The following is a 27,988-nucleotide window of genomic DNA, read 5'->3' as shown; positions in this document are numbered from 1 at the left end:
CTTCAACCGCCCTCCCGGCGGGCTGGTCACTTGGTTCCAACCCCCTGGGCCGGAGCGCACCTGGGTCAGCCCACTTCCGGGGAGGGGGTTGGAGGAGCCCCTCCCCGCCGCCCACCCCCTAGCCCTGCCCTCCGCTTTCACCCTGTGTACCTGGGCCGATCCATTCCCGGGAGCCACGGGGGGGTGGAGTGGCTCTCAGAGCCAGAGTGGGACAAGCAAGTTTCTCCCTGCAAGCTGGACGCGTGCTCTTCATCCACGATGTTTCCTCTAGTTAAAATTCTAGAATAGGGTAGAGTGGGCTTGGAATAGAGACAAGGAGCGGAAGCGGGAAGGGGAGGAGCAGGCACCCCTCCCAGGCTTGGTGGGGGCCGCGCCCCCTACCCTCCCGGTACCTGGGAGGGGACGCGCGGGCGCGACGCGCCCAGACGGCAGCGATGGCGCCTTTGGCCCGCCAGTTCCCCGGGGGACTGGAGTCCTGCCCGGGTACCCTGAGCTGGGGCGCGGTGGTCTTCGTGTGGCTTTTTCTGAGCACCTTGTGCACAGGTACGGAGCGCGGGGCCCCTGGTGCTGCGGGACGCCGGGGGGGCACTATAGAAGGGCGATGCCTGGAGTTCTACAGCGCCCAGGAGGCAGGAGAACTGGGGGAGGGGGAGCGCAGAGACTAAGCCCTCCTGATCCCCAAGGTCTCCGGAGATCCCTGTGCGCCAGAGGGAGAGGAATTCTGTTAGTGCCTGAGAGCGCTCCTCCGCCCTTGTTCAGAGATAACAGGAAGTGAAACTCCCGGGACAGCGAACCCGGGAGCCGCAGGGAGAATGGGACCCTTTGTGGGGTAGGGGTGAAGGACCACCCGATCACTGAGAAAGGCGGGGATGAGGACTCGCTAGCAGGTCGAGATTTCTGAGTCTTGGGGTAACAGGGAGAAGGCACTTGAGGGCTGGATCGGACGATTCCTAGGGGGTGAGATCAAGAAGCAGCGCCCAGGCGTCGAGTGGGTGCGGTATTGAAGATTTCCCACCCCCTAACCCAGTCATGTCGTAAGAATATCTGCATAAGAGTCTGGTGAAACGGACTTATGAACTAACTTGGAAACCATCTTCTGCTGGATCTGATGTTTGTTTGGGCAGGGGGTTTCCAGGGGGACTTTATCTTTCAGCAAGCACTTTTGTCATATTCATTTGAGATGGCTTTGGGTAGGGCAAGGTGAAAGGCTGGTGGTGACATAACTGGGGGTTTAGCTACTGTATGGCGAAGCAATCCAAACAACTCCAGAATCCCCCGCCCTCCCCTCCTCCCCCATTCACAAAACCCGGAGTAACTTGGAACACTTGGTTGTTTTTGAAGGGGGACTCGAGCACTGTGGGCTTTTGGGGGTGCCATTTGGGCTTGTCTGTACAGGCCACAGACCCGTTCCATGAGAGGGTGGCCAAGGGAAGAGGGAACTGGAAGCTGCACTCTGGAGAGGCTGCACTCTGGTTAGAGGAATGGACAGGATGTTCCAAGGAATATGGCTGTGTGACCTGCAGTGGCCATTTCAACCCCCTGGGTCTCAAATGGGCATGATTATCAGAGCTGCCTTGAGGATTAAGGAACAATGTGTGCCCGGCACACTCTAAAACCGTACACTTGTAAATGTCAATGATGTGACAAGTGATGTGGCTCCTTCCTGCTGAAATACTTCCTTGCGCTCACAGCGGTCCCTCTGCTGACTCTCTTCTTGTCCTCAGCCCCCACCAGCGCCATCCAGGTGACTGTGTCAGACCCCTACCACGTGGTGATCCTATTCCAACCTGTGACCCTGCCCTGCACCTACCAGTCGACTGCGACCCCCACGGCACCTATCGTAATCTGGAAGTACAAGTCTTTCTGCCGGGACCGCATCGCTGATGCCTTCTCTCCTGCCAGTATTGATAACCAGCTCAACGCCCAGCTGGCGGCTGGTAACCCAGGCTACAACCCCTACGTGGAGTGCCAGGACAGCGCACGCACTGTCAGGGTTGTGGCCACTAAGCAGGGCAATGCCGTGACCCTGGGAGACTACTATCAGGGCCGAAGGATCACCATCACAGGAAGTATGTGGGCAGGGGATTGGACGGGGTGGGCTTGAGTGGTGGTGTTGGCTTCCTCTTAGAAGTTTATCAGCATAGGTGTCTGAAAGCATTGGCCAAGGGATGGATTATTCCTTCTACCCATCCATCCATCCCTCTATTTAACAGCAAAGATTTATCAAGCACCTAACATATACCAGGTACCACTTGAGGCCCCAGAAATACAACAGTAAACAAAATGATCAAATGCCTTCCCTCCAGGAGCTTGAATTCCAGTGAGACAGACAAATAAGGCAAACACAAGCCTGACAGGCTCTGGTTCATGGTGTCACAAAAGAGTCAGACACGACTTAGCAACTAAACAACAATAATAAACACATATTTTCAAGTGCCTAAAGGTAAAGAAAAGTGGGTAATGGAGAGAGGCAGGGGTTCTGTAATAATACTTGTAATATCAGTAACAATATGTAAAATTTATATAAGCAACAGGGGCTTGCCTGGTGGCTCAGTGGTAAAGAATCCACCTGCAGTGCAGGAGCTACAGCAGACGTGGGTTCGATCCCTGGCTTGGGAAGATCCCCTGGAGGAGGGCGTGGCAACCCATTCCAGTATTGCCTGGAGAATCCCATGGACAGAGAAGCCTGGCGGGCTACAGTCCATAGGTCACAAAGAGCAGGACGCCACTTAGCACACATGCACGCGTATAACTAATAACTTATAAAAGGTCTCCTGTGTACCAGGCTCTAATCCAGGTTGATGTGAATTAGCACATTTAGATGATAATAATGGAGTAAGTAGCTTCTGTTACTGTTACTTTACAAAGACCCAGAGAGTTAAAGTGACTTGCACAGGGTCACACAGCTAGTGGGATTATATGTCAGCCCTTTGGGGCCTAGTCTCCAAGCTAGTAACCCCTCTGCTTGCCCAGGAAGGTCAGCAAAGAACCTACCTGGAGGAGGTAACAGGAGTGAACCGAAGGAGTGAGGGATATTAATGGAGAAAGCCTACATCTTGCCAGGTGCTTTATGCCCATTTTACACTCAGGACAGCTGAGTCGCAGAGATCAAATAGTTCATCATGGTGTATACACAGCAAAGGGCTGGCACTAGGATTTGAACCTAGCCCTTGTCCTTCACCGTCATGCTGCCTGCTCATAGGAAGTGCCTCCTGGGACCAGGTTAGGGGTGGGGAAGTCAATCACTCATTGATCCATTCACTTGGCATTTATTGGGCATCGTCTAAGCACCAGAAGCTATGGTAGTTGCTGGGGCTAGAGAGGTGATCAGGCCCTCAAGGAGGTAATACTTTCGTGGGATGAAATAGGCAACAAATAAGCAGTATAAGAGTAAGGATTTCAGAGGGTATGGCAGAGCGCTACAAAGAAAACCTACCTGGGTGATATGTGATCATGACTCAAGACTCCTGTGAATATAGTTTGAAGAGGAACTGGGACTGGACCCTAAAGAATCCAGTGGGCAGAGAGGAGGGTGATGGGCAGCAGCGGGCAAGGGATGAAGGATGAGTGTTTTAATCATGGGCATGGGGGCAGAGGAGGGAAGGGGGCATCCCTTTGCAGACCCCAGGAGACCAGGCCTCAGAGCACATTGCTTCCCTTTCTGTCTGGACCATGGGCAGGGACCCAGGCTCTCAGTCTTGTTTTGGGGAGGGACTAGCCCTGCTGGCCCTGAATTTCCTTGGGCAGCTGTTCCTGTGGATAAAAGACTTTTGGGGGGGTTCAGCCTGTATAGGCCCCTACCGCATAATCCAGGGGCTTCTCCAGCCTGGATCAGGTATGACCAGGCAGCATTGTCAGGACAACTCCCATACTGAGAGTGCCCTTGAAGGCTGGCTGGAATCGTGTCCCCTTTGCTGAATCTGTCATTGGAGTGACTTTCGGGCTCCATCTGGGGCAGATTCTTCCTGCTCCAGAGGCCCACAGGTCCTGGGTTAGCAAGTTGTCTTGACCTGGGCCCGGGTTTGATACAGGCTGTGATTTGTAAACATCCATTGTGTGTATGTCCCTTCAGGAAGCCTAGTAACCACAGGAGCTTCCTCCATTTCAGCTTTGAGGATGGAAAAAAGCAGAGTTGCCTTCGCTGTTCCTAGGGTCACCAGCCACCCAGGTTTTAAAAGTGAAAGTAGTCCTGGGCAAGCCAGGGTGGTATGCCTCAGCTTGGGTGATTCCGCTTCCACTTCCATTCTTCCCTGCTTTGGGTGATGGGGTGCCTGGATCGGAACCCTATTTCTACCTCTTCAGGCTGCTTGGGAACCGTGTGCACCCCTACTTGGTAGCGTTGGACCTGAGAACTTGGGGGACCTCTGAGATCACAAGGGCAGCCTCTGCTGGGTGCAGATGAGGAACCAGAGGCCCAGGGAGGTGGAGGGAAGCCCAGCTCCTGTGCCCAGCTGGAGACCTGGCATTTTATCCCTGTATCTAAAACAATTAGAGCAATGCCCAGCCCAGGTGATGTCAGGACCAGACCCATACTGGGAACAGGGTGCGGCCTGGAGGAAGGAGGTGAACTCAAGCCTTAGAACGGATCAAAAGAAGCCGGAAAGCCATGTTTTTCGTGAGTTTTGAAAACATCATATGGGCCAAACAAAACGCATTGAGGCCCAGATCCGGCCCACAGGACCAGATTTCAGCTTTAGGCCTAGGAGCTCTTGGAGTGGGCAGGCGCTGCCTTCAAGCCCCACTCCAGCTTTGGGCAGGGCCCTGGTCTAGGGTTCTGGTTTTAGGGAGGTGCGTTCAGAGTCTGATTCAAAGATACATGTGGAAAAAACGATGGGCCGAGAGGGTGTTACAGAGAATTCAGAGGATTTGGGAGACTGTAGGTTAGAGTTTTAGGAGGAGTCCATGAAAGAATATATACAAAGGGACCTAACACGTAGTAAAACATCAATTACTGGGGGCTGGATGCTTGACCATAGAGTGTCAGTACCCAAGGTCACCCTACTTTCCCGTCACTTTAAACTCAGTCACCACCTCCACGACAGAGGCACTTCCTGTCTGAGTTCTGTACTGCTTATCACCATCTGAAGCACATTTTTTGTCTCTCTTTCCAGTTAGGAGCTTGAGCCCTGTCTGGGCGGGGATTCCTAGCTGTCCTCTAGAACAGTGGTTCTCAAACATGTGGGTCTTAGGGTCACTTTACACACTTATTGAGGTCCTCAAAGAACTTTGTTTTTACAGCTAGAAAATTGAGAAGTTAAAAACAATTTTTTTAATGATGATAATAAAGTATGAGTGCTGTGCTAAGCCGCTTCACATGCTGTGAAAAGTGTCCGACTCTTTGCAACCCTATGGACTGTAGCCCGCCAGGCTCCTCTGTCTATGGGATTCTCCAGGCAAGAATACTGGAATGGGTTGCCATGCCCTCCTGCAGGGTATCTTCCTGACTCAAGGATGGAACTCTTCTGTCTCCTGCATTGGCAGGTGGGTTCTTTACCACTCGTGCCACCTGGGAAGCCTTAATAAACTATAGATTAGTCTAAACAACATACTTTTATGAAGAAATAACCGTATTTCCCAAAACAAAAAAACTTTAATGAAAATGTATGGCATTGCTTTTATATTTTTGCACATCTCCTTACAGTCTGGCTGCATAGAAGCTGGATTCTCAAAGCAGCTTCTGCATTCAGTATATTGTGATAACACATGCCTGTAACCTGTGGAAAACTCCACACTGCACTCATGAGATTAAGTGAAAAAGGCTGTGAAAATAACTTTGACCTCAGGGGCCCCCTGTGAAAACGTCTTGGGGAACCCCAGGCTCCACGGAGCACACTTTTGAGAACTGTTGCTCTCCAGTATGGCAGTACCTCAGACGCTGTCTGAAACATGAGATGCGTTCAATGCGTCAGATACTGAATGACTGTCTCGTGTGCCTACTTGAGGACAGCCACATGTCCAGAACACTGAGGAAAGTCAGTGTGGGGAGGAAAGGGGTTCGTTTCCAGATACTGACTAGGGCCTAGGGACTCCAGGTTCTGCTCACCTGGAGCCCACCTTCCCCTGGGGACGGGCTCACAGCCAGTCAGCCCCTAAGCAGGCTGATAGAATTTGGCAGTAGGGTGGGGGAGCTGTGCCAGGGAGGTGGAACCAGCCCTGTGAGGGTCTGAGAACACAGCCAGGCCAGAGGAACAGCCGGAGTGCACGCCAAAGCAGGGTGAGCCCAGCACATGGTGGGGGAGAGTGAGCAGGCCAGTGTATCTGGGGTCTGGCGAGTAGAGAATGGTACAGATGAGGCTGGTGTGGTGACCAGTGGTCAGATGGCTCCAAAGGCCTTGTGGGCCAGGATAAGGCGTTGGAATGGTGTGCTGTCGTTCAGTCGCTAAGTTGTGTCCAACCCTTTTGCCACCCCACGGACTGTAACCCACCAGGCTCCTCTGTCCATGGAATTTCCCAGGCAAGAAATCTGGAGTGGGTTGCCATTTCCTTCACCAGGGGATCTACCCGACGCAGGGATCGAACCTGTATCTCCTGCACTGGCAGACGGATGGATTCTTGATTGCTAAGCCACCGGGGAAGCCCTTGGAATGGTGTAGATAGGCACTGAAAGGTTTTACTATGGATGTGAGGTCTTCTTTCCAGAGATGGAAGAAGGCTCTGGTTCTTTCATTCCTTTGGCAATTGACTGATGCCCGGGTTCTGCAGAGTGAGGCACACACGGTGGCTGCCCTCTGAGCCGTCCTGGGGAAGGGCTGGAGGTCCGTTGGGCAGGTGGTGGGTAGGTCCCTGGGAGCCATAGCAGCTGCGGAGAAAGACTGTGAGGATGTCTCTGACCTGTTTGTACCTCCTGTGTGCCACAGGCCCAAGGTGGAGTTGCCCGGCGGGCCCCACCCTGCAGAATGGCTGAGGGATTTAACTAATTAGGGCCTGAGGAGTAGAGAGGAAACCGGATGTGCGGAAAGACTTTCATTATCGCTTTAATTAATAGGCTCCTTGCCTGGGGCTGTGTCACAGGAGCGTCCCCAGCCCTGGGCCTTGACCTGGAATATGCGGACTGATAGCTGGACGGAGGAGGGAACTGGCCTAAGTCTCTCCCTCACAAACCCCCGCCTTCTGCTGGGCTAGAGTCTCCTGCTTCCTGGAATCTGGCCTGTTTATCTTTGCCTCCTTACCCAGGCCCCAGTCCCTGGGTCTGACCTAGGCGGGTGCTGTTAGGGGGTTGACTTTTGTTCTGAGAGGTGGGATGGGGAGGGGAGTGGGGGTAGCGGGGGTGTGTGGAGGCCATAAGCTGACTGGGGTCAGACCATCCCGGCCCACCACCCCCGTTTTCGCCACAGCTGTACAGCTCATCAGTAATTTCAGCAGACTGCTCTTTTCTCCGAGACAGGAAAGATAACAGTCCCACCTCACAGACTGCTTGAAGTTCCCCACATGAAGGGTTTAGAACAGAGCCTGAGCTCTGTTCAGGCTCTCAGGATGTCAGGCCCTCAGGATGAGGGATTGAATACCCCACCCCCACCCCAGCCCCCTTTCCCCCAGGGGCCCCTCCCCCGCGTGGCCCTCACCCGACTGCCCCCTGCCACAGATGCTGACCTGACCTTCGACCAGACGGCTTGGGGGGACAGTGGTGTGTACTACTGCTCCGTGGTCTCAGCCCAGGACCTCCAGGGGAACAACGAGGCCTACGCAGAGCTCATCGTCCTGGGTGAGTCTGGGCCCTGAGGGACAGGGTTGGGGATGGGCCTTTCCTGCTACTTCTGTGTGTCTGCGCTCTGCCCTTCTGCTCTCTCCCTGGACTCTGTTGCCTGCTTTGCTCTCCCCTCACAGCACCACCAGTCACTTGGGCTTATCTGTACCCTGCACCCCAGACAGACCCCTACCCCACCCTGCAACATTTCAAATAAGCCAGAGCCAAACCAGGAGTGGAGAGGAATGAGACCTCTACCCCTTCCTGGTCTCAGGTTTTAAAAGCACAGAAATGGTCAGAGTGGATGGGCATTGAGCCAGGAGGGGTGATGGTGTGGGTAATTGAGAGGCCGCTTCAGCCCTCCCCTGCCCAAGGCCATATCTCACCCTGCAGTCCCTCCGCCCTGCTGGGATGGTGCTGTGTAGCTTGCATATTTAGTGCTCCCCTCAAGCAAGCCCCCCCCAATACCCAGGAGTGGGCTGGGATACCTGCCAGCAGCCCCCGCCCCGCTGTGAGGCCCCCCTGCCACGTGTGGAAGGGATGCTGCTGTTAGCCAGATGCTCTGTTCTCGGTTGACACATATAGTCCCATGTGGCACGTGCTATATGTGACATGCTGTCGGGCCACACATTGCCATCATCACACACATGATGCAAGGCGACACGTGTGAACGAGCACACATGATGGGGGACCACGCCCCAGGGTACTCAGATCACGTGATAAGAGTTTATGTCTGGGTGACCGAATGCCTGCACCCATGGCCCACAGAACTCTTGCTTGTTCTTCCATAAAATGTACAGTCTACATCAGCATATCTCAAAATTTAGTCTCAGGAGCCAGTTGCACTCAGGCTACTGAGGATTTCATAGAAGGTTTGTTTAAGTTTTTGTGGGTTACATTTGCTTAACATGAGAATTTGAAACTGGCACAAAAGCATTACCATCAGAGCAAATGACGTCGCCACGTGTGATGGAGCCTCAGGAAAGCTCTGCTGTCTCTCTCCTGAAGGGGAGTGAAAAGGGCAGTGGCTTAGTTATCAGGAACATGGCTTGGCCTCCGGGATGGGACCACACTTTGAGAACCACTGTTTTACCTGCTGGACTACCCTTCTCGGGGGCAGGGGGTGCTGCTGTACGGCCAGCTGTGTGGACACCCCTTGAGATACAGCACTTGTGCGTCACAGAGTGGTGGGTGGCACCTAAAGGAGGCACCAGCTGGGCCATGAAACTTGCACAGGGGACCTTGGTGCGCAGAGAGCCTGGGCCACACTGTGACTTTTACGGGCTGTAAGGCACTTTTAAAATATTTATTTTTATTTGGCTGCGACGGGTCTTTCTTAGTGGCAAACTCTTAGTTGTAGCATGTGGGATCTAGTTCGCTGACCCGGGATTGAACCCAGGGCCCCTGCACTGGGAGCAGGAGCATGGAGTCTTTGCCACTGGACCACCAGAGGAGGCCCCGTGGACTGTAGGCACTTCTGCTTTCAAGGGCCTCTTCCTCCAGATTAAAAACAAAAATTCTTTTACAGTTAGACTGTTACAAAGACCATTTGTTACTATGTATTCAGTATTGTTACATTTTCTTCTTCAGACTTTACAATTAAGACATTTTCCTGGGCCCTACTGCACTGTCTTCCTGAGCCTCATGGACTAGGACTGTCCTTCTAACCTGGGATGGTAGGACCGTGTGTGTGTGGAAGAGATGGAATCCCAAACTGAGGTCCCACCTCCTGAGCCCATGGGATGTGTCCTGGTACCCTTCTGGGCAACAGAATCCCCTGTGGGGACAGTGAGTGAGTGAATCATGTGACACACGCATTCTGGAAGACAGCACCCACAGGGGACGGGGGTGTGGAGGGCAGGAACCACACGCTAGGACCCTCCTAGGCACCTACCCCATCTCTTCTGCAAAGCACACCTACACCCTGATGAGCCTGGGGCTGGGCTTCAGGGCAGGGATGGCCTGGGCTGGCCCTGGTCAGCATAATCTGTCTCTCTTTTGTCCCTCCAGGCAGGACCTCGGGGGTGGCCGAGCTCTTACCTGGTTTTCAGGCGGGGCCCATGGAAGGTACGGGGGTGGAGTCCCCCCACATACCACTTATCACTTCTAAGTATCCTCGCCCTTGTCTAAACACAGTTTGCTCGGACCCCACTAATAACCCTGCCGATTCCGGGCATCTAGTGACCTGGTTCTGGGCTGTGGGGTGGGCTGGGCTGGCTGATGAGGGGCCGGGGGTATAGACAGAGGGCTCCTGTGACTGGTGCCTGTGGTGCTCTTCTAGCGGCTGGGATCTGGGCAGCTGGCTCTGTCCCCTCTCAAGGCTACAGCCCATCTTCTTCTGGCTGGGTCTGCTCTCGCTTACTGCCTTGTCCCGATGAGCCCAGGGTGGGTTTCCTAACCTTGGGGCTGACCTGGGTTGTAGTGGAGCGGGCACCCCTCTGTGGCTGCACCCCAGCCCCTGGCGTGGAGACTCCAACAGGAGCTGGGGCTGCAGCTTCCCCGATGGGCTTTGCAGACGGGCGCTGCCCCCCCCCCCGCCCCGCCCGCCCCCAGTGCCCACATCCCTGTTCCCTCCCAGGCCTCCTGGCTCAGGGCCCGGTCTCGTGTCCCCGCAGACTGGCTGTTCGTGGTTGTGGTCTGCTTGGCTGCCTTCCTCGTCGTCCTGCTGCTGGGCATCTGCTGGTGTCAGTGCTGCCCTCACACCTGCTGCTGCTACGTCAGGTGCCCCTGCTGCCCGGAAAAGTGCTGCTGCCCCGAGGCCCGTGAGTACCCCTCACCCACCGCGCGCCCACTCCCACTCGGCGTCCGTCCTGGGTCCCAGGGGAGCAGGCGCCCCTCTGCCTGCCTCCTGGGACAGTGTCCCTCTGGAGGTCATGAGGGGAGTAGTCTGGGGAAAAGTGGGCCAAGGAGGACCTGCTACTTTACATTATCATTTACATACTTCAACTCTTCACTTATTTTTTTACTTTCATTTATTTCAAGTCTTTCCTTTTGAAGGTATAATTTATGCACAAGGTTACAAAAAAATTCAAACAGTACAAAACATTGTTCACCGAGAAGTAAAAGTCCTTTTAAAAACAAAATCTGAAGTGAAAAAGGTCAGAAACCAAGCGAGGTTTACAGCCCCACCAAATTTAAGCACCTTTTAACAACCCACATCCACATAAGGATGCTGGATTTTTCCATGGATGGCATCACCGACTCAATGGACCCGGGTTTGGGTAGACTCCGGGAGATGATGATGGACAGGGAGGCCTGGCGTGCTGCAGTTCATGGGGTCGCAAAGAGTCGGGCACGACTGAGTGACTGAACTGAATTGAACAGAGCGCATCAGAGAGGGTTGGATTAGACATGGGACCAGAGGTCGAGGGGGAAGAAGCAAATAGGAGAGGCGGGAAACGAAGAGAGCCTCCTTCCTCCTGCTGCCCCACTCCCCCACTTGGGGACATCAGTGCTGCCAGTTCCCTGGTTGCCTTCCTGAGAGCACCTCTGTGCTCAGTTATTGGGAAGTTTCCATTAACTCCGACGTGAAGTTCATGCAGGCCACTTAGACCCAGGCATACCTGCTCTCTTGTTCCTTGTACTGAAAGTAGGCCATGAAAACATACTTCTCTACTAGTTCTCAGTGAGGGTACCTCACCTTTTCCTTTGTCATTGTCAAGTTCACCATATCCTTGGTTGACAAGCAGATGACCCTGGCGGCTAGAAAGAAATAACTTTACATGTTAGGAACACCGAGATTATGAAAAACCAAAAGAGGGACAGACCTGCCCCCCCTCATGGCACCTGCTCATTTCTAGGCCAAGAGTGAACACGGGGTAGAAAGAATTACCCAGGTGGCTCAGATGGATGTGTTAGCATCCTTACATTTAAGGCTTCCACGTGCCATGACTCCTGTGTAACACAGTCCAGGTAAAATCATAGGCAGTCACTGCAAGCTTGGGCAGTTTGAGGCCTGGCTGGACCCCTTTACTTGTTGGGAAGTCCAGTGAAGGACTTCCTCTCTCAACCTCAGTTTCCTCCTCTGTAAAATGGGGCCACGCCAGAGCCCGCTGTACAGCATGAGTCAGGATCCGGTGAACTGGTGTGTCCCGCATTTAGAGTGGGGCTTGGCCAACACAGAGCGTTCCACACCCACTAGCTGCCAGACATTTCTGCTGTCAGCATCAGTAATGACTGAGGGCCAGGATGCAAATTGGAGCCCCCACCACTCACACCATGTGACCTCAGGTGAGCAGCTGGTTTCCTTCTCTGCAGGGTCCTGCCATCACAGGGTGTCATGAGCATTAAGGGAAACGCTGTGTGTCAGGGCCCAGCATGGGGCCATGGCTCAGACCATGCTGGCTAATTTTCTGGTCACTGAACGCAGCAGTGGGCAACCTGTTTCACTCCTGCCTGGAGAAATCAAATCCACTGCTCTCTGGAGCCCTGCGCTGGCCATCTCCTCCCTCTCAACATTTTTAGTTGTGGGCATCTTGCTTATTACTTGGGGGGATGGGTGTTAGTCCATTTCACAGGTGGGGTGGGCTGCAAACAAGTTTGCAGTTAACCCTGCTAATTAAGGCAGGGACCAGGACTGTGAATGCCAGTCCCAGGGCCCTATTTCCTCCATCCTGAGACCCTGCTCCCCCAAACTGAGATTCCATTAACTCCCCGCCAGAGGCCCTGTTATTTCTGCCACAGCCACAGCCCTCCTGAGCCATCCTAGAGCAGCAACTCCCAGAGCTAATTATAAAACAGCACATCCGCCAACTGCTGAGGGGCTTCTTCGGTGTGGTGGGGGTGAGCACTGAGCCTTCTGCTGCCCAGCTGAATTGGGGTGAAGGGAGCTTTCTGAGCCATCTTTCCAGTGGGGCTTGGCCTACACAGAGTGTTCCATCATCTTCAGAGTTCCAACATCTGAGTTCCAGGACGGAAGCGACTTGCCTAGGCCTGTGACTCTGCCTCAGAGCAGCCACCAGACCCCAGCCTCTTGCCCAGGGAGGAGGGTGCTGGGGAGGATGTGCCCTTGAGCTGTCAAGCCTAGAACCGGGCGGGGTGGAATGGGTGCGGCCCCCAAGGTGGAAACACTAGAGGAGATGCTTTGCTGGTTGGCTGAGGAAATGAATGCTGAGGCTCCCAAGATGGCTTCCCATCACCTCGGGGTCTGGAAGACCCTACAGGGAGGACCGAGCAGGCATGAAAGGGGAGCAGGCATGGGATCCCTGCCCCCAGACGATCCATTTTTCTAGCGCAAGGGCTCAGATGTCAAAGGGAACACTTGTTTCTGGCTTGTGGGTCCAACACATCGGTGTTTATCTACAACACACCTCTGCCCCTGTTACTCTGTAAGAACACAGGTCCAGGGTGGCTGTGTCCTATGAAAAGGTGGCAGCCGAGTTTGATGTAAAACCTTGTCAGATGTTGGGAAACCACTGTACTGTCAAACAAACTGGCATTCCTGATTGGGGCCACCAGCATACACCCTCCCATCCTAAAACTCCTGAGGAATGGCACAGGAGGTGTGGACTCAACGTGGCTCGTGTTCTCTGACCTCAGGGACCCTACAGCAACCCACCAAGCACCCAGGGAAGCTCCTCAACAGGGGACTGAGGCCCTTCTCATGCTGTGTGTGTTCTCCCCAGTATATGCTGCAGGCAAAGCGGCCACTTCGGGCGTCCCAAGCATTTATGCCCCCAGCACCTATGCCCACCTCTCCCCTGCCAAGACCCCGCCCCCGCCAGCCATGATCCCCATGGGCCCTCCCTACAATGGGTACTCTGGAGACTTCGACAGGAATAGCTCAGGTGAGGCCCTGGGGACAGCCAGGAGTAGCTGGTGGGCGGGCGGGGGGGAGCGGGGAGGCTGGGCCTTTGGCCATTAAGGGGTCTGGAGTTGGAAGAGGGGATTGGGAGCAGAGGGGAGGGGGCTGGGAATGCAGGGTTTTGCTCCTGACAGCCAATCTCCCCCCAGTTGGCGGCCACAGCTCCCAGGTACCCCTGCTTCGTGACACAGACAGCAGCATGACCTCTGGTGAGAACCAGTCCTTAGGAAGTTGGACATGCCTATGGTGGGGGGGGGTGTTGGTCAGCATCCAACCTCTGGAACTGATCACCTCTAACTCCTGTCCCTAGAGATCCGCAGTGGCTACAGGATTCAGGCCAACCAGCAGGACGACTCCATGCGGGTCCTATACTACATGGAGAAAGAGCTGGCCAACTTCGACCCTTCTCGACCCGGGCCCCCCAGTGGCCGTGTAGAACGAGGTGAGCCTTAGGATCTGAGGGATTCTTGAGGGTGCTGGGGGAAGCAGGTCTCCCTGATAACTGCCCAGGGATGCTTGCTCTACATCCTGAACACAACCCCTCATTCCCTACCATGGCCACAGTGACATGTACAGAACCCTGCAGATCATCACTAAATAGGTGAGAAGCCTGGGGCTCCCTTGAGAATATATGAGCCAAGTGATTGACACCACTGGGCCCCGGGGCTCCTGACATTCGGTCCTGACTGCCTCCCATCAGTAAGAGACACCTTCCTTCCCTACAGCCATGAGTGAAGTCACCTCTCTCCACGAGGACGACTGGAGATCCCGGCCTTCGCGGGGCCCTGCCCTCACCCCCATCAGGGATGAGGAATGGGGTCAGCACTCCCCCCGGAGTTCCAGGCGGTGGGAGCAAGAGGCCCCCCTGGAGCGGCCAGGGAACAGCCGGGGTGCAGGGCGGCCCCGAGCCCGCTCTGTGGATGCTCTGGATGACTTTACCCGGCCGGCCTCTGCTGAATCAGGGAGATCTCCCCCAAGCAGTGGGAGGAGAGGCCGGGCCTATGCACCCCCGCGAAGTCGCAGCCGCGATGACCTCTACGACCAAGACCAAGACGACTCCAGGCACTTTCCGCACTCCCGGGATCCCCACTACGATGACTTCAGGTCTAGGGACCAACCTCACGCTGACCATAGGGCCCGCTACCAGCGCTCCCGGGACCCTCGGGATGATGGCTCCAGATCCAGAGACGCCCCCTATGACGGGCGGCTACTAGAAGAAGCCTTGAGGAGAAAGGGGCCAGCGGAGAGGAGGCCTTACAGGGAGGAAGAGGAAGAAGAGGAGGCCTACTACCCTCCAGCACCTCCCCCTTACTCTGAGACTGACTCCCAGGCTTCACGGGAGCGGAGGCTTAAGAAGGTGAGTGATAGGCCCTGAAAGCCTTCCTGGACCCTTTTCTCCAGTCCTCCCTGGCTCACATCCTTCTTCTTTCTCCCTTGCAGAACTTGGCCCTGAGTCGGGAAAGTTTAGTCGTCTGATCTCAACATTTTGTATGTAGCTTTTGTACTATTTTTTTTTTTAATTGGAGGGATTATTAATGATCTCGTAAAACTAATAAAACTTCTGATCACAAGTCCTGAGTCTGGAGGAAAGCATTTGTTTTGCCGCGCTAGGTGGGGAGCCCGGACAGCTGCTCCGTGTCGGTCCGCATGTTCAGTTCTCTCATGGGACGTGTGTCCCAGAGGAAAGGACCGGCTCCGCTTTTCTCCGACTCTCCACCGCCCGGAGTACGTGCCCCACGCTAGTCCCGCCCCGCCCTGCGTGCGCGCTCCGGCCCCGCCCAGACGTGCGCATGCGCCCGGGGCATCCGCTTTCGCGCACTTCAGTCCGGTCGACGGGGGCGCGCGTGCGCGCTCCCCGCCATCCACCCAACGCCCCCTCCCCCGCCACCCCCCCCCCCGACCTACTTTACTGTCTCCAAACCCAGAGCCTGCCTCGTCCCCGGGGACCAGAGGCCTTCTTCCAGGTCCCCCGGTGTTCCATCCGGGACCACGTTCCACTCGGGCGGCCCGCCGGCGGGTGTCGAGCGACGGCCGCGGAGACGGTGGCGGCGACCTCGCTCCCAGCCGAGACCCGGGCCCGCGCGCCCGCCCTCCGTCGGAGACAGACAGCGCGCGCGCTCCCCAGGGCCTGCCCTCCCCCCTCGCGCGCGTCGGCCCCGGGCTCGCGCCGCCGCCGCCGCCGCCGCCGCCGCGCGCGCGCAGCTCAAGTAAAGGAGGAAAAAAAAAAAAGGGGGAAAAAATAGAAAGCAGCGGCGGCTGCAGCAGGGACCCGCCGCCGTGCTGGGCCAGGCCGGGCGGCGGACGCGCAAGCCGGCGATCCGGGGGAGAGGCGGCGGCCATCCAGGGCGGGCCGGGTTTAAAAAAAAAGTCGCGGCAGCGGCGGCGGCTACTCAGGGAAGGAGGCCCGAGGGCCGCGTGCAGCGGGCGGGGGGCGGCTGCGCTGCGTCCCGGAGCCTAGAGCCGCCGGGAGCCGGCCGGCGGGCGAGCGGGCGGAGGCGGCTGCTGGAGCAGCGGCGGCGGCGGCGGCGGCGGCGGCATCTCCTCCTCACATGACCCCACTGTTTGTCCCCGTGATCAGCGCGAGCGGCTCCCGTGTCTCCTCCGTCCCCTCCTGCCGCGCGGCGTGAGCGCCGGGCTCGGGGCCCCCCCGGCCGCCCGCCCCCTCCCCTCCCTCCCCTCCCCTCCCCTCCCCTCCCCCCCGGGCCCTGCGCCCCCCCCGCCCCCACCCCCCCCCATGGACATGCTGGACCCGGGTCTGGATCCCGCTGCCTCGGCCACCGCTGCTGCCGCCGCCAGGTAAGGGAGCCCGGCCGGCCCGTGCCCCCGCGCGCCCTGGTCCCGGCCCTTCGGCCTGGCGACCGGGCCGCCATGATCCCGAGCGGCCGCCCGGCCCAGCTCAAAATGGAGGCCGCGAGGGAGGGGGGACCGGCACGTATACCCCCGGTCCCCGGTCCCCGAGGGGCCGCCGTCCCAGACTGGGCCGGGCGGGATGGGGGCCCTGCACCCGGGCGAAGGGGCGGGGGCGCGGGCAGCCCTGATCCCCTCTTCTTCCTGTGCTTCCCGCAGTCACGACAAGGGACCCGAGGCAGAGGAGGGCGTCGAACTGCAGGAAGGTGAGTGCTCGCGGGGCCCACCGGGGCCACGACCTGCGCTCGGGAGGGCACTGGAGGCGCCCTGGCCCGCGCCACCTCTGACCATCCCCGCGACCCTCCTCCGACCGCAGGCGGGGACGGGCCTGGGGCGGAGGAGCAGACGGCGGTGGCCATCGCCAGCGTCCAGCAGGCGGCGTTCGGCGACCACAACATCCAGTACCAGTTCCGCACAGAGAATAATGGAGGACAGGTGAGGCTGCGGGCCCGGAGCCCGGCGGGCAAGTGGAAGGTTGAGTCCCGGGCGGGCTGGCGGGCTGGGAGGGGCTCGGACCTGGCCCCTGCCCGGGCCCCAGCGCGGGTCTCGCTGCTCTGCCGCCCCCTGCAGGTGACGTACCGCGTAGTCCAGGTGACTGATGGTCAGCTGGACGGCCAGGGCGACACAGCAGGCGCCGTCAGCGTCGTGTCTACGGCTGCCTTCGCAGGGGGGCAGCAGGCTGTGACCCAGGTGGGTGTGGATGGGGCCACCCAGCGCCCCGGCCCCGCTGCTGCCTCTGTGCCCCCAGGTCCCGCAGCGCCCTTCCCACTGGTAGGTGCCCAGCATCCTCTGGGGGGATGGAGAAGGGGCACTGGACACTGACTTTGTTCTTGGGGAGCGCCAAGGGTGTGGGGCTCGTGGGACTAAGATGCTGCCTTCAGGCCCTCAGGTCAGATCTCTTGTTTTGCACGGTGAAGTCGGGGGAAGGACCTGCGGAACATCTTTGTTTTATGAAATGGGAATCATGGTCACAGGGCAGTCTCTTAGAGTTAAAAGTGGGTCAGCTCCCCAAGTGATTGCTTAGTATCTGTCAAGTTCCAGGCTGTGAGACACAGGGCAGAGTGTGACACAGGGGTTCCCCACTCTCTGTAGAGAATGCAGTAAACATCAAATATGGTGGCTAGGGGATGGATTGGGAAGCAAAGATGGCTAAGGGTGGCCTCTGTCCTCCTGCTCCCTAGGCTGTTATCCAAAATCCCTTCAGCAATGGTGGCAGCCCGGCTGCTGAGGCTGTCAGTGGGGAGGCCCGGTTTGCCTATTTCCCAGCATCCAGTGTGGGAGATACCACGGCTGTGTCCGTACAGACCACAGACCAGAGCTTGCAGGCTGGAGGTAAAGGAAGGAAGGGGCCAGGGCGGAAGGCAGGGGAGGCAACAGGCCTAGCAGGGAGGGAATCTCCCACCCCTAGCCAGTTCTGCCTCTGCCCCCAGTTTTAGCACTAACCCCTGCTTTCCCTGCAGGCCAGTTCTATGTCATGATGACGCCCCAGGACGTGCTTCAGACAGGAACGCAGAGGACAATTGCACCTCGGACACACCCCTACTCCCCGTATGTGCAGGAGACCTGGTCCCAGGAGTAGGGGATGCTGGGAGGGCCTGTCGTGGGCACCCAAGGAAGAAGAGATTTTCCTGGGATGGGAACCAGGCAGTTGAATACACAGCAGGCAGTTGGTGTATTTTTTGGTCAGCTTTTGCTTTTCTAGTTTGTAAAAAAAAATACCATTTCCTCCCTCTCTCTGTCTTTACATATCGATTTATCTTGCAGAGATCATTTTTAAGTCTGACTCCTTAATAAATGTTTGGACACATGGGCTGGAGGTAATGTGTACCCATTTTTCCCATTCTCTTCTAGGAAAATCGACGGAACGAGAACACCACGGGATGAGAGAAGGAGAGCTCAGCATAATGAAGGTAAGGTGAGATGGGAACTGCTGGGCCTCATGGGCTCAACCCCAGCTGGGTGTTTGGAGTCACAGATCAGTGGCTGGGTTATTGATCCAAGTGCTCGAGAGGTGGTAGTTGAATGCTGGAAAGGCAGAAGCAGAGAGGCTGCTTGTCAGGAGCAGATATAGGCAGGAGGCATGAGCTGTAGTGTATTTGTCATCCTGGCTGGTGACTCTCAAGTAATGCCCAGCAGTTTAAATGGCGAGTTTCACATTCATGGGTGGGTTTTCTGCTCCTCTGGGAAAGTTGGGTTGCTCTGGCGCAGCTGGGCCTGCCTTCCCATGTGGCAGCTGGTTTGCTCAAGCCCCCCACCCCACTCCCAGCCTGGCTTCCAGAAGTAGCTCTGATCTGAGAGAGTACATCTGAAATGAAATTGCCAGAAGTCTATGTCTCTGGCTGAGGCCGGAGCATGAACATGTCCAGGGCACACTTCTACCCAAATAGCCGTCGTTCAGCAGATATTTCCTGAAGGAGGATTCTAGGCTGGGCAGCATGTGCCCTGTGCTACGTATGGGACCTAGTGTGGAGTGTTTAGGAAACTCAGGGTAGGTAGCCCAAGGTAGTGTGTGGCTGAACACTGACTGGAGGAGCAGGTGGTATTTCCCCAGGGGGGTGGCCTTTGGGAGTGCCTGTTCAGCAGAGGGAAGCACAGGAAATCAGGGTGGAGAAGGGTTGTTCGCGGGGTGCTGGTTTGGCTGTAGCAGAGGTTCCTTGTGGAGTGCTTGGGAGGGCCAAGGAGGGGCTTGAATGTCAGGGTGAGGCCTTGAGAGTCCTCACTGTGTTTGATGGGGGGGTGGCTGATGCAGCTGTGCTCTGAGCGGCTCGGTGAGTTCAGACCTTTACTCGGCATATAGGTGCTAGGTGCCAGCCCCTGTTCTAGGCCTCAGATACTCCCAGATAATGGAACAGGCACCTTGGCTCTCACAGGGTGTTCATTCTGGTAGGAGAGACAGAAACTACACAAAGGTACAATAAGACGTCAGGGAACGTAAGTCATGTGTCACGTGAAGGACGATTAGGCTGGTAAGGACTTGGAGGGTTATGGTGGCAGGGAGCTCTGTGGGCCTCTCTAGAAGTGACGCTTGAGCAGGCGCCTGAATGGGCTGGCCACAATCCTGAGGAAGAGTCCCAGACAGCGAGGGATAAGCAAGTACAAACACCCAGCCTGAGCGGGAACAGACTCTGTGTGATTGAAGAAGAGCAGAATTCAGAAAAGGAAAGAGGAAGTTGGCAGAGTCGTGGGAGGACTGGCCAGGGCCAGATCACATGGGCCTTGTCATAGGCCCTCCCAGGGCCCCCACTCCTGGATCTTTGTATGCTGGTTTGAGTGGAAGTCAGCAGAGGGGTTGTATATGGAGACTGGATACTAAGGGTGACGGGATGCCAGAAGCTAGGAAAATAGGAGGTGACTGCAGCTGTGGGCCTCAGACAGGACAGGGCATGAAAGGGGGTCAGGGGAGGGGGCAAGCTGTAGGGGAGACGAGGCCAAGGCTAAAGAATCAGGACTTCATGAATCAGGATTTTATGATGGGGTCAGGTTCATTTAAAGGGAAGCAGTGAGCATGAGCTTGGTTTTGGGATGTGGTGGGTTTGAGGGGTCTCCTGTTGTCTCCCGGGCAGTCCCAGCTCTACTGCATACCAGTTTTGTGACCTTGGACTGGTTCTGCATCTCTGTGCCTGTTTAGTCCTGTGTACAAATGTGTTAACATGACTACCCGAGAGGCTCGTAGTGAGGGTGCCGCACATTGAGACGTGAGCCCTCAGCTACCCCCAGGGTAGTGTGCTATCTGGTTAGACCACAGCAAACAACTCTTGGAAGATGAGCCGGTCATTCTCCACTCTTCTGTCACTCTGCCCCTCACTAGGTTAATTCAGCTCCAAAGTCTTGACTCTTCCTCGTCCTATAAAAGTCAGTCCTGCTCATGACCTTGCCCTTTCTGACCATCTACAGCCAGTCCACTCTCTCCTAACCTGCAGAACGTTTGACCCACCCTCTGCCCAGCAGCCTCCTGTACCCTTGGCAATCTGGCTCATTTCTCTACCAAAACGGCTCCATTTAAGGTCACCCCTGACGACCTCATTGCCAAATCCACTGGCTTCCTTTCCTGTCTGCACTCCAAGCATCTGACCCTGCCTGTTCCCCTCCTTTCGGGAACGTTCTTTTCTGCTCTCCTTGCCCTGGTTCTCCTTCCAAGCCTGTTCCTGAGAGCAGGGCTTCCCAGTCACCTGGAAAGCTTGTTAATGATCATCATCTCTAGGTCATCCTCGCAAGATGTTGAATGGGTAGGTCCGAGGGGGTCTGGGAGTCTGCGCTAAAACAAGTTCCCCAGGTGACTCTTCATGATGGATGAAGTTGGGAAACTGCTTTGGCAATTAGTATCTCTTGGGGTCCAGCCCCTTCTTCCAGTGGTCAGGAGAGTGAAACATCAGGCCCGGGGATGGTCAGTCTCCCCGAGTCCTTATCCCCAGTTGTTGGTATGTGTCATTTCTCCGAGGAGAGGGTCTGTGGGCTTTCTCCTGAAAACTATGTGACTCCAAAAAGATGAGACTGTTCCCTGATGTCCTCCCAGGGCTCCCCCACCCCGTGCACTGCCGACAGCTATCTTTCTGCTCCATCTCACTCGTGCTCCTCCGGACCCATATTTTGGGGTGCTTGTTTCCAATTTCTATTGCTGGATGTCCTTGAAGCATCTCACACTCAACTTGTCCAAACCAGAACCTGCCATTGTCCCTCCTTCCCAAAGCCTCCTTCTTCCAGAGCAGCAAGAGGGATCCCTGTCATGATTACCCCAGCCAGACCCGATAGCCAGGCCACTTCAACTCTGCCCTCTTCTTCCCTCACAGCCACAGGACCCGAGACACTGCCGAAGCGGACCTCAAATCGACCTTTTCTGCTTTTCCCTTTCTTATGTTTCTTGATTCCACAGGGGCCCATCTCTGGGCCGCAGGCAGATGTCTTCAGGGCCCCAAGGAAGGGTGTAGCAGAAAGGGGAGCGACGGTCCCCAACAGTGACTGAGCATCAGTGTGTCTGTCCTGCCTGAAGGGTGGTCTCACAGTGCCCACCATTGCTGCCGTGTCAGAATTTGGGCTCGCTGCTACCAGAACCTCTGAAGAAACCAGAAATCCAGATCTTTACGTGAAAACTGATTTCTTAGTTGCTTTTTCTATTTCTTTGGTTCCTACTCATACTGTGACCAATTTATTTGTTCTGCTTAATTGCGGTTTAATTTGCTGGGTGTCTTCCCCCAGCTTTTTAAGATGATTTTTAAACCTTTCTTTTTTCTCAATACAAGCCTTATGTTGCAGATTTCAGTCTCATACTGCTTTTGCTTCATCCCATTTGGATACGTTGTGTTTTCTTGTTATTCAATTTGGAATGTTTCTCCTTTTCCTGATTATTTTTTCACTGACCCATGGGATTATTTAGAAATGTGTTGTTTAACTTATGAGTGTTTATGGGTGTTTTGGGTATCTTTTTTTTTTTTTGGAACATTTATCTATTTGGCTGCGTTGGGCCTTTGTTGCATCATGTGGGATCTTTTGTTGTGGTGCCCAGACTCTCTAGTTGTGGCGTGAGGGCTTAGTTGCTTCACAGTATGTGGGGTCTTAGCTCCCCAAGCAGGGGTTGAACCCACCTCGCCTGCATTGCAAGGCGGATTCTTAACCACTGGGCCACCAGGGAAGTCCCCTGGTATCTTGTTACTGATTTGTAAGTGAGTTTTGTTGTGATCAGAGAACATACTCTGTATATAACTGAAAGTCCTTTGGAATTTATTGCAACTTTATTTTATGGGCCTAAATACAGTCTATCTTGGTGAAAGTTTCAGATATGCTTGAAAAGGCATATCTGCTGATGTGTGTGGAGTGTTCCCTCGGTGGTAACTAGGTCGGGTTGGCTGACAGTGTTCAGATTTTCTATCTTCATTTTTTTTGTCTACTTGTCTTGTCAGTTCCTGAGGAGTGTTGATACCTCTAGTTATGTTTGTGGATTTGCCCATTTCCCCCGTTTGTCCGGGCAGATTTTGCCTCCGCATTGCGTTTTAAACGTTGTCCGACTATGACTCAAGCCTTCTGAAGAGCAGACACGGCCTTGGTTTTGACTGGTCTTCCTCCGTTTCATTTGTGCTGAAGTGGTCTCCCCAAGCCACAGGCCTGACCACATGCCGAGAAGGGCCCCAGACTCGAGGGCCTGGACCCCTCGGGGAAGAGAACACAAGGTCCAGACCCACTGACAGGGCATTCAATGCCTTCACGACCTATTTCTACCACCTTTTCCTGTCCCCATGCCCTGCAAAGTGTTTCCATGTGACCTTTTCTGGGTTTCATGATGCCTGTCTGCCTGCTGTCCTTCCTCTCAGAAACCAGCCCCCGTCTCTGCTTTCTAAACCTTTCTCTGAAGAGACACCCCACCCCGCTCCACGCCGAAGGCAGGGCTCCGCCCTGGCGTGCCCCAGGCCCTGGGCACTGTCTTCAGTTGTAAGCCCCGATCTGTGGCGTCAGTGTCTCCCATTCACGTGAATTGCACGTTGGTGCCGTGAGTGCCGGCACCACAGCGGTTGAGTCCGCCATGGACTCTGGCCTCACAGAGTGCCCTGCACATAGTAGGGCAAGCAGTAAGTTTTGAAGAAGTGAATACGAGCTAGAGGTGTCCCCCACCCCCAGCCCGGCCCCCAGTGAGGAAGCGAGGAATGGGCATGGGATGCGGCTGCAGCATGGGGCAGGCTCCAGGATGCCAGACCGCGGGCAGGTAGCGAAGGGCAGCCGTCTGCTCGCGAGCGCCTCAGCTGGCAGCTCAGAATGGATGTGGAGGCCGGGGCGGACTCTTAGCTCAGCTGCTGTTTGGGGCCACAGAGTCCCCAAAGACCATTAAGACATGGCCACCCTGGCTGGGAAGGTTCACTCACCAGGGTCGTGATGGGGCACATGGCTGTGTACTCACTGACCCCAGGGCCAGGGTCAGGTGAAGCTCGATACCGGCAGTATTCTTATCCCTGTGGTAAAGGGAGGTTGTGGGTGGCAAGAGAGGAGAATGAGGGAGGAAGCAAGTCCATGTGGGAGGGTGTTGCCACCCAGGCCAGAGTGGGGGCACTAAGAAGGACCGGTTAGCAGCGAGTGGACAAAAGCACGCACCAAGGAAAGACAGTCAGGTTTTCCTCTAGTGGCCAGGCACGTTCTTTGAGGGGCAGTGCTGGCCTCAGGAGAGGGGGTCAGGGGCAGCCTTCTGGCCCACCCCACTTTTCTCACTTGCATCCCGACCCTCTCCCCAGTTGCCCAAACCTGAGAAAATACCCTCTTTTACCCTCCTTTCCAAATCCCACCCACAGCCTCCCCTCCTCTGTAGTGACCACCTGCATCTGTCTGAGGACTGCCTTGGCAGGAGGGTGAGAGTGTGGGGCCAACTGGGCTTTCTGTGTGACCCTAGCAGTGCCTCGTACTGTGCTTAGAAGGTGAGGAAAGGCTGGGACAGCTTTCTCAGTGAGCCCCAAACCAGGGGTCTCAGGCTGCAGTGCAGGCAGCCCCCAGGCCACTGTCAGAAGTCATAACAGGCCACAGTAGAGATGCACATGAGCCCTGTCTGCAGGGGGCAGCTGCCACTCGACTCAGCAGACAGAGTGTGACAGTAGTGTGTTGTAAAATAAATCACACGTCTGGACTTCCCAAGTAAAATCTGCCAGTAGCTTGTCAAACCAGGCCTTCAAGATAGAGTTCGTGTGTTTCTGGGTGACCCAGTGCCCTGATGATGGGCCAGGCCCCTGAGAACTGTAGTGCCAGCCGGGGAAGCTGAGACTTGTTGCCAGGGCCATGGAGAAGGATTGTAGGTGGAGGGAGATGTGGTTGGACTGAGATTTTAATGATGAAGAAAAACAGGACTGTGGGGTCCAGGACTCTGGGGATACATGAGTACCGCCATGGAGAATCAAGTTCAGGGGCTGTGGGGACCGGAAAGGGTCACCCGGGTCCTGTGTAAAGGGGCTCTGGCCCCTTCTTGCCTCTTAGGGACACGTGCCCACTGTGCCACAACTCATTTTTTCAAAAGAGGCCATTTGTTATGTGAAATTTTCTAATTTTAAAATGTTGGCTCAGATTTTTCAAAACCTGCTGAGCCAACCAATAGAACAAACCCCACAGCCCCTCAGCTGTCGATGCTTCCCTGAGGGTACATGTGGCACTTGAGGGTGGCACTTGAATTTCTTGGTTACTATTGAGAAGCCATGTGGAGCGGGCTGGAACCAGCTGCCTGGGTTCAGGTCAGGCCCCTGCACTTGCTGGCCATGTGACCTTGGGCAGGCCTGCCTGTGCCTCGGCGGCCTCGGCTCTTGTATCTCCCTCGGGAGGTGACTCGCCCAGGCACAGAGGGAGCGCTGTGGACACAGCCTTGTTCCTGCTGTTCTCGCCACAGTGGAGCGGAGGCGGAGGGACAAGATCAACAACTGGATCGTCCAGCTTTCAAAAATCATTCCAGATTGTAATGCAGATAATAGCAAGACGGGAGCGGTGAGTGTGTCCCCCTGGTCCCCCAACCCCCTTGCAGAGAATCCTTCTTGAGTGCTGGGCACAGGAGTCGTCTCGGGCTGAGACGACTGGTGGGCATCGGCTGCCAGGCAGTGCTCACTGATGCTCATGCCCACCGCCCCCCAGAGTAAAGGAGGGATCCTGTCAAAGGCCTGCGACTACATCCGGGAGCTGCGCCAGACCAACCAGCGCATGCAGGAGACCTTCAAGGAGGCCGAGCGGCTGCAGATGGACAATGAGCTCCTGCGGCAACAGGTGAGCCACAGAGCTGGGAGGCCGGGGACAGGAGGCGCCCAGGAACCCCAGGACGCGGGGAGCCACTCTGACTGCTTGTCCCCTGTCGTGTCTGGCAGATCGAGGAGCTGAAGAACGAGAATGCCGTGCTCCGCGCCCAGCTGCAGCAGCACAACCTGGAGATGGTGGGCGAGAACGCCCGGCAGTGACGCCACCTACCATGCGGCGGGGCCGCCTCCGGGCCCCGCCGTCCCCTTACCCAGCCCTTAGCACAGAGAGGGACAGACGCCCCTCCCCCAGCTGCGTTTTTTATAGTAGATTTTTAACAAAAAAAAACGGGGAGAAATAATGCATTTCTGTGGATAAGCGCCCACGCCCTCTTCAACTTGGAAACCATGTCCCCTCCCTCATTTGTCAGTCTCCCTTCTCCCGGCCCCACTCAACCCGGCACTTCTAGTGGTCTCACCTGGAGGCCAGAGGGAGGAGGACAGAGCCCCTGCCACACCCCGCTGCCTCCTCGGACTCTCGAGGTACTGAGACCAGGGTGCTTATGGGGAGGAGGGGGGCCTGCGGGGGGCCTGGACCCAAGCAGGGAGGCCACGTCCCACCCCACCTCTTGTTTCTGGAACCCTGCTCCCCTCTGGGTGTGTGAGTGTGTTCTAATTTTCTTTATGGAAAAAATGGACAAAAAAAAATAGAGAGAGAGAGGTATTTAACTGCAATAAACTGGCCCCATGTGGCCCCGCCTTGTCTGTCTGTGTATCTGTCCATCTCCGATGTGGGGAGCGGGTCTGGGGTCTATGCAGGGCTCCTGGGGACAGGCCCTCACTCTTCTGTTCATGGCTGTGTACCAGTCCCGGCCATCCCGCGCCGCCCAGTACCCATTCTGTCGGTTGTACAGATGGAGGAATTAAGGAATGGATCGTGCCTTTGAGGCCCCAGGTGGTGCGTATGTGGTGTGGGGGGCGGGGGAGCCAGGGTCAAGGACATGCCACATGTTTTTGGAGGAGAGGCTGGGGTCTTTCATGTCACCAGTTCCTAAAAACGACTATCTCCTGACCCTGCCCTTCTGAGCTAACGCCCTCCCCTCTGCACTAGCCAATGGTGGGGCCTGGCCTTGAGCCCCCCCACCCCCAGGAAGGGCAGATGGCCAGGAAGCCAGGCTTGGCCCGTCAGCCTGTCGCCTTGCACCGCGACTCTGGCGCCTGAGCTGTGACCCCTGCCCCTGGTTGATGATGAAACCTGGCCTGAGCTGAGATGATGCAGTGATACCTGGGGGATGCTGCTGTGTCTCCCTGTGGGTGAGCATGCAGCCCCTTTGCAACTCCAGCCACTCCCAGAATCTAGGTCTGGTCACCTTGCTGAACTCACCACCCCGCACCCATCCCAGCTACCCCCGGCTGCTTTCTTTCTTCCCTCCGGGAGCCCTGTCTCTTGTCCTGGCCATTTCTCTGTTGGAGACTGAAGCTGTGTGCAGCTGGGGGAGCCTAACAGATGGCAGGAAACTGTTACTTCCCAGGGTCCCCTGTTTTCATGCTTTTCAAGTGGGCCTTGGCAGCAGTTCAGGGCCAGGAAGAAGAGTTTATTCCTTGGCAGCACCATCCCCAGGCTCTTAGGGTTGTCACTGGATGGCCCGGGAGTGAGAGAAGATGGTCAAGGGCCTATCTCTGGAGTCACGATCTGCTGTTCCCCTGGGCCGTGTGCACGCTAAGATGGTTCAGGTCATACGTAGCAATGAGATTGCCACAGCCAGGCAGCCTTGGTTCAGCTCCTCTGCCATCATATGCAGGAAGCCAGCCTTCCAAAGAAAAGCCTGATTTGCAATGTTTGCCAATGTCTGTGGTGTAAGTACACCCACCAGTGGGGGTTTCAAGGTGCCAACATGATATTCCCGACTGGAGTTGGGATGCACACCGTGCACTCATTGAGCCAGTACAAGCGTGGTCCAGCAGACCCACCGTGCCCTCCTGTGTTTTCGGGAGTCAGGAAAGCCTGGTGATGAGGGCACAGGACCCAGGGTGGAGGCCCAACTCTGCCTCTGGCTGACCAAGCTTTGGCGGTGTCCTAAATCTTTGCCTTCAGCTCCTCTCCCTAAAAAGTGAAGAAGATGAGTCTCTGGACTTCCCCGATGGGAGTCCAGTGGTTAAGAATCCACCTGCCAATGCAGGGGACATGGGTTTGATCCCCAGTCTAGGAAGAGTCCACACGCCATGGGGTAACTTAGCCCATGCTCCATGACTACTGAGCCTGTGCGCTGCAACTACTGAAGCGCGCACACTCCAGAGCCCTTGCTGTGCAACAAGAGAAGCCACTGCAACGAGAAGCCCAGGCACTGCAAGGAAGAGTAGCCCCACTCTGCAGCAATCAGAGAAAGCCCATGTGCAGCAATGAAAGACCCAGGGCAGCCATAAATAAATAAATAATAAATCTTTAATTTAAAAGTCTTAGGTGGGCATGGTGGGTTCATCTCCCAGGGAGCAGGGTTTGGGAAGCTGGGGGGTCAGTGGCTGAGAAGGCAGCTCGGGTCCTGAAAGCAGAGCAGAGCCCGGGATGGGGTGGGCGGGAGCTGCTCAGAGGCAAGGTCGCATGGGCTGAGTTAACACAGAAATGAGTCAGTGTATCTGTTGGCTTGTGAGGTGCAGTCATCAGATGTTCGCTGTTACCGTCACCACTGTCCCTTTTGGCCAAAACTTTGCAGGAACATGTCCCAGATCCACAGGGCCACGTCTTAAGGTTCTGACCCTTGAGAAACCCCACACGTGTGCTAGGGGCTCCTGCGGACACGAACTTCTGCACATGGGCGTCACAGTGTTCCCTCCCAGAAGCCAACCTCAATCCAGTGCCACTGTGGTTTACTGAGTGCCTGCTCTGCATTAAGTCCTATCCTAGAGAGTGGTGACCAA

At 56.0% G+C, this 27,988-nt stretch overlaps 2 protein-coding genes across 5 annotated transcripts; both read left to right on the top strand.

The window, feature by feature from the left end:
- Positions 1–285: 285 nt before the first annotated feature.
- On the top strand, positions 286–15,328 carry LSR (lipolysis stimulated lipoprotein receptor). 3 transcript variants are annotated; one of them, XM_055410817.2, is made up of 10 exons: positions 286–543; positions 1,725–2,069; positions 7,583–7,702; positions 9,695–9,751; positions 10,300–10,446; positions 13,309–13,470; positions 13,637–13,696; positions 13,798–13,929; positions 14,213–14,844; positions 14,928–15,327. In XM_055410817.2, the coding sequence occupies exons 1-10, from the start codon at positions 435–437 to the stop codon at positions 14,961–14,963; spliced, it is 1,800 nt and encodes a 599-aa protein (XP_055266792.1). In that variant the 5' UTR covers positions 286–434; the 3' UTR covers positions 14,964–15,327. The 3 variants fall into 3 exon arrangements, with proteins under 3 accessions (XP_055266792.1, XP_055266793.1, XP_055266794.1); XM_055410818.2 differs by lacking the exon at positions 9,695–9,751 and having other exon boundaries at positions 14,928–15,325; XM_055410819.2 differs by lacking the exons at positions 9,695–9,751; positions 10,300–10,446 and having other exon boundaries at positions 14,928–15,328.
- Positions 15,329–16,000: 672 nt separating this feature from the next.
- On the top strand, positions 16,001–25,470 carry USF2 (upstream transcription factor 2, c-fos interacting). Of its 2 annotated transcripts, none has more exons than XM_055410926.2 (10): positions 16,001–16,283; positions 16,554–16,600; positions 16,711–16,829; positions 16,965–17,084; positions 17,576–17,726; positions 17,855–17,942; positions 18,246–18,304; positions 24,739–24,833; positions 24,978–25,106; positions 25,205–25,470. In XM_055410926.2, the coding sequence occupies exons 1-10, from the start codon at positions 16,222–16,224 to the stop codon at positions 25,292–25,294; spliced, it is 960 nt and encodes a 319-aa protein (XP_055266901.1). In that variant the 5' UTR covers positions 16,001–16,221; the 3' UTR covers positions 25,295–25,470. The 2 variants fall into 2 exon arrangements, with proteins under 2 accessions (XP_055266901.1, XP_055266900.1); XM_055410925.2 differs by having other exon boundaries at positions 16,965–17,165.
- Positions 25,471–27,988: the final 2,518 nt, after the last annotated feature.

This window comes from Moschus berezovskii, chromosome 22, assembly GCF_049115385.1.
Source record: "Moschus berezovskii isolate FMDL1 chromosome 22, NW_MosBer_1.0, whole genome shotgun sequence".
NCBI lineage: Eukaryota > Metazoa > Chordata > Mammalia > Artiodactyla > Moschidae > Moschus > Moschus berezovskii.
Note: the sequence above shows the minus strand (reverse complement) of the source record. Positions and strands in the feature narration are given on the sequence as shown.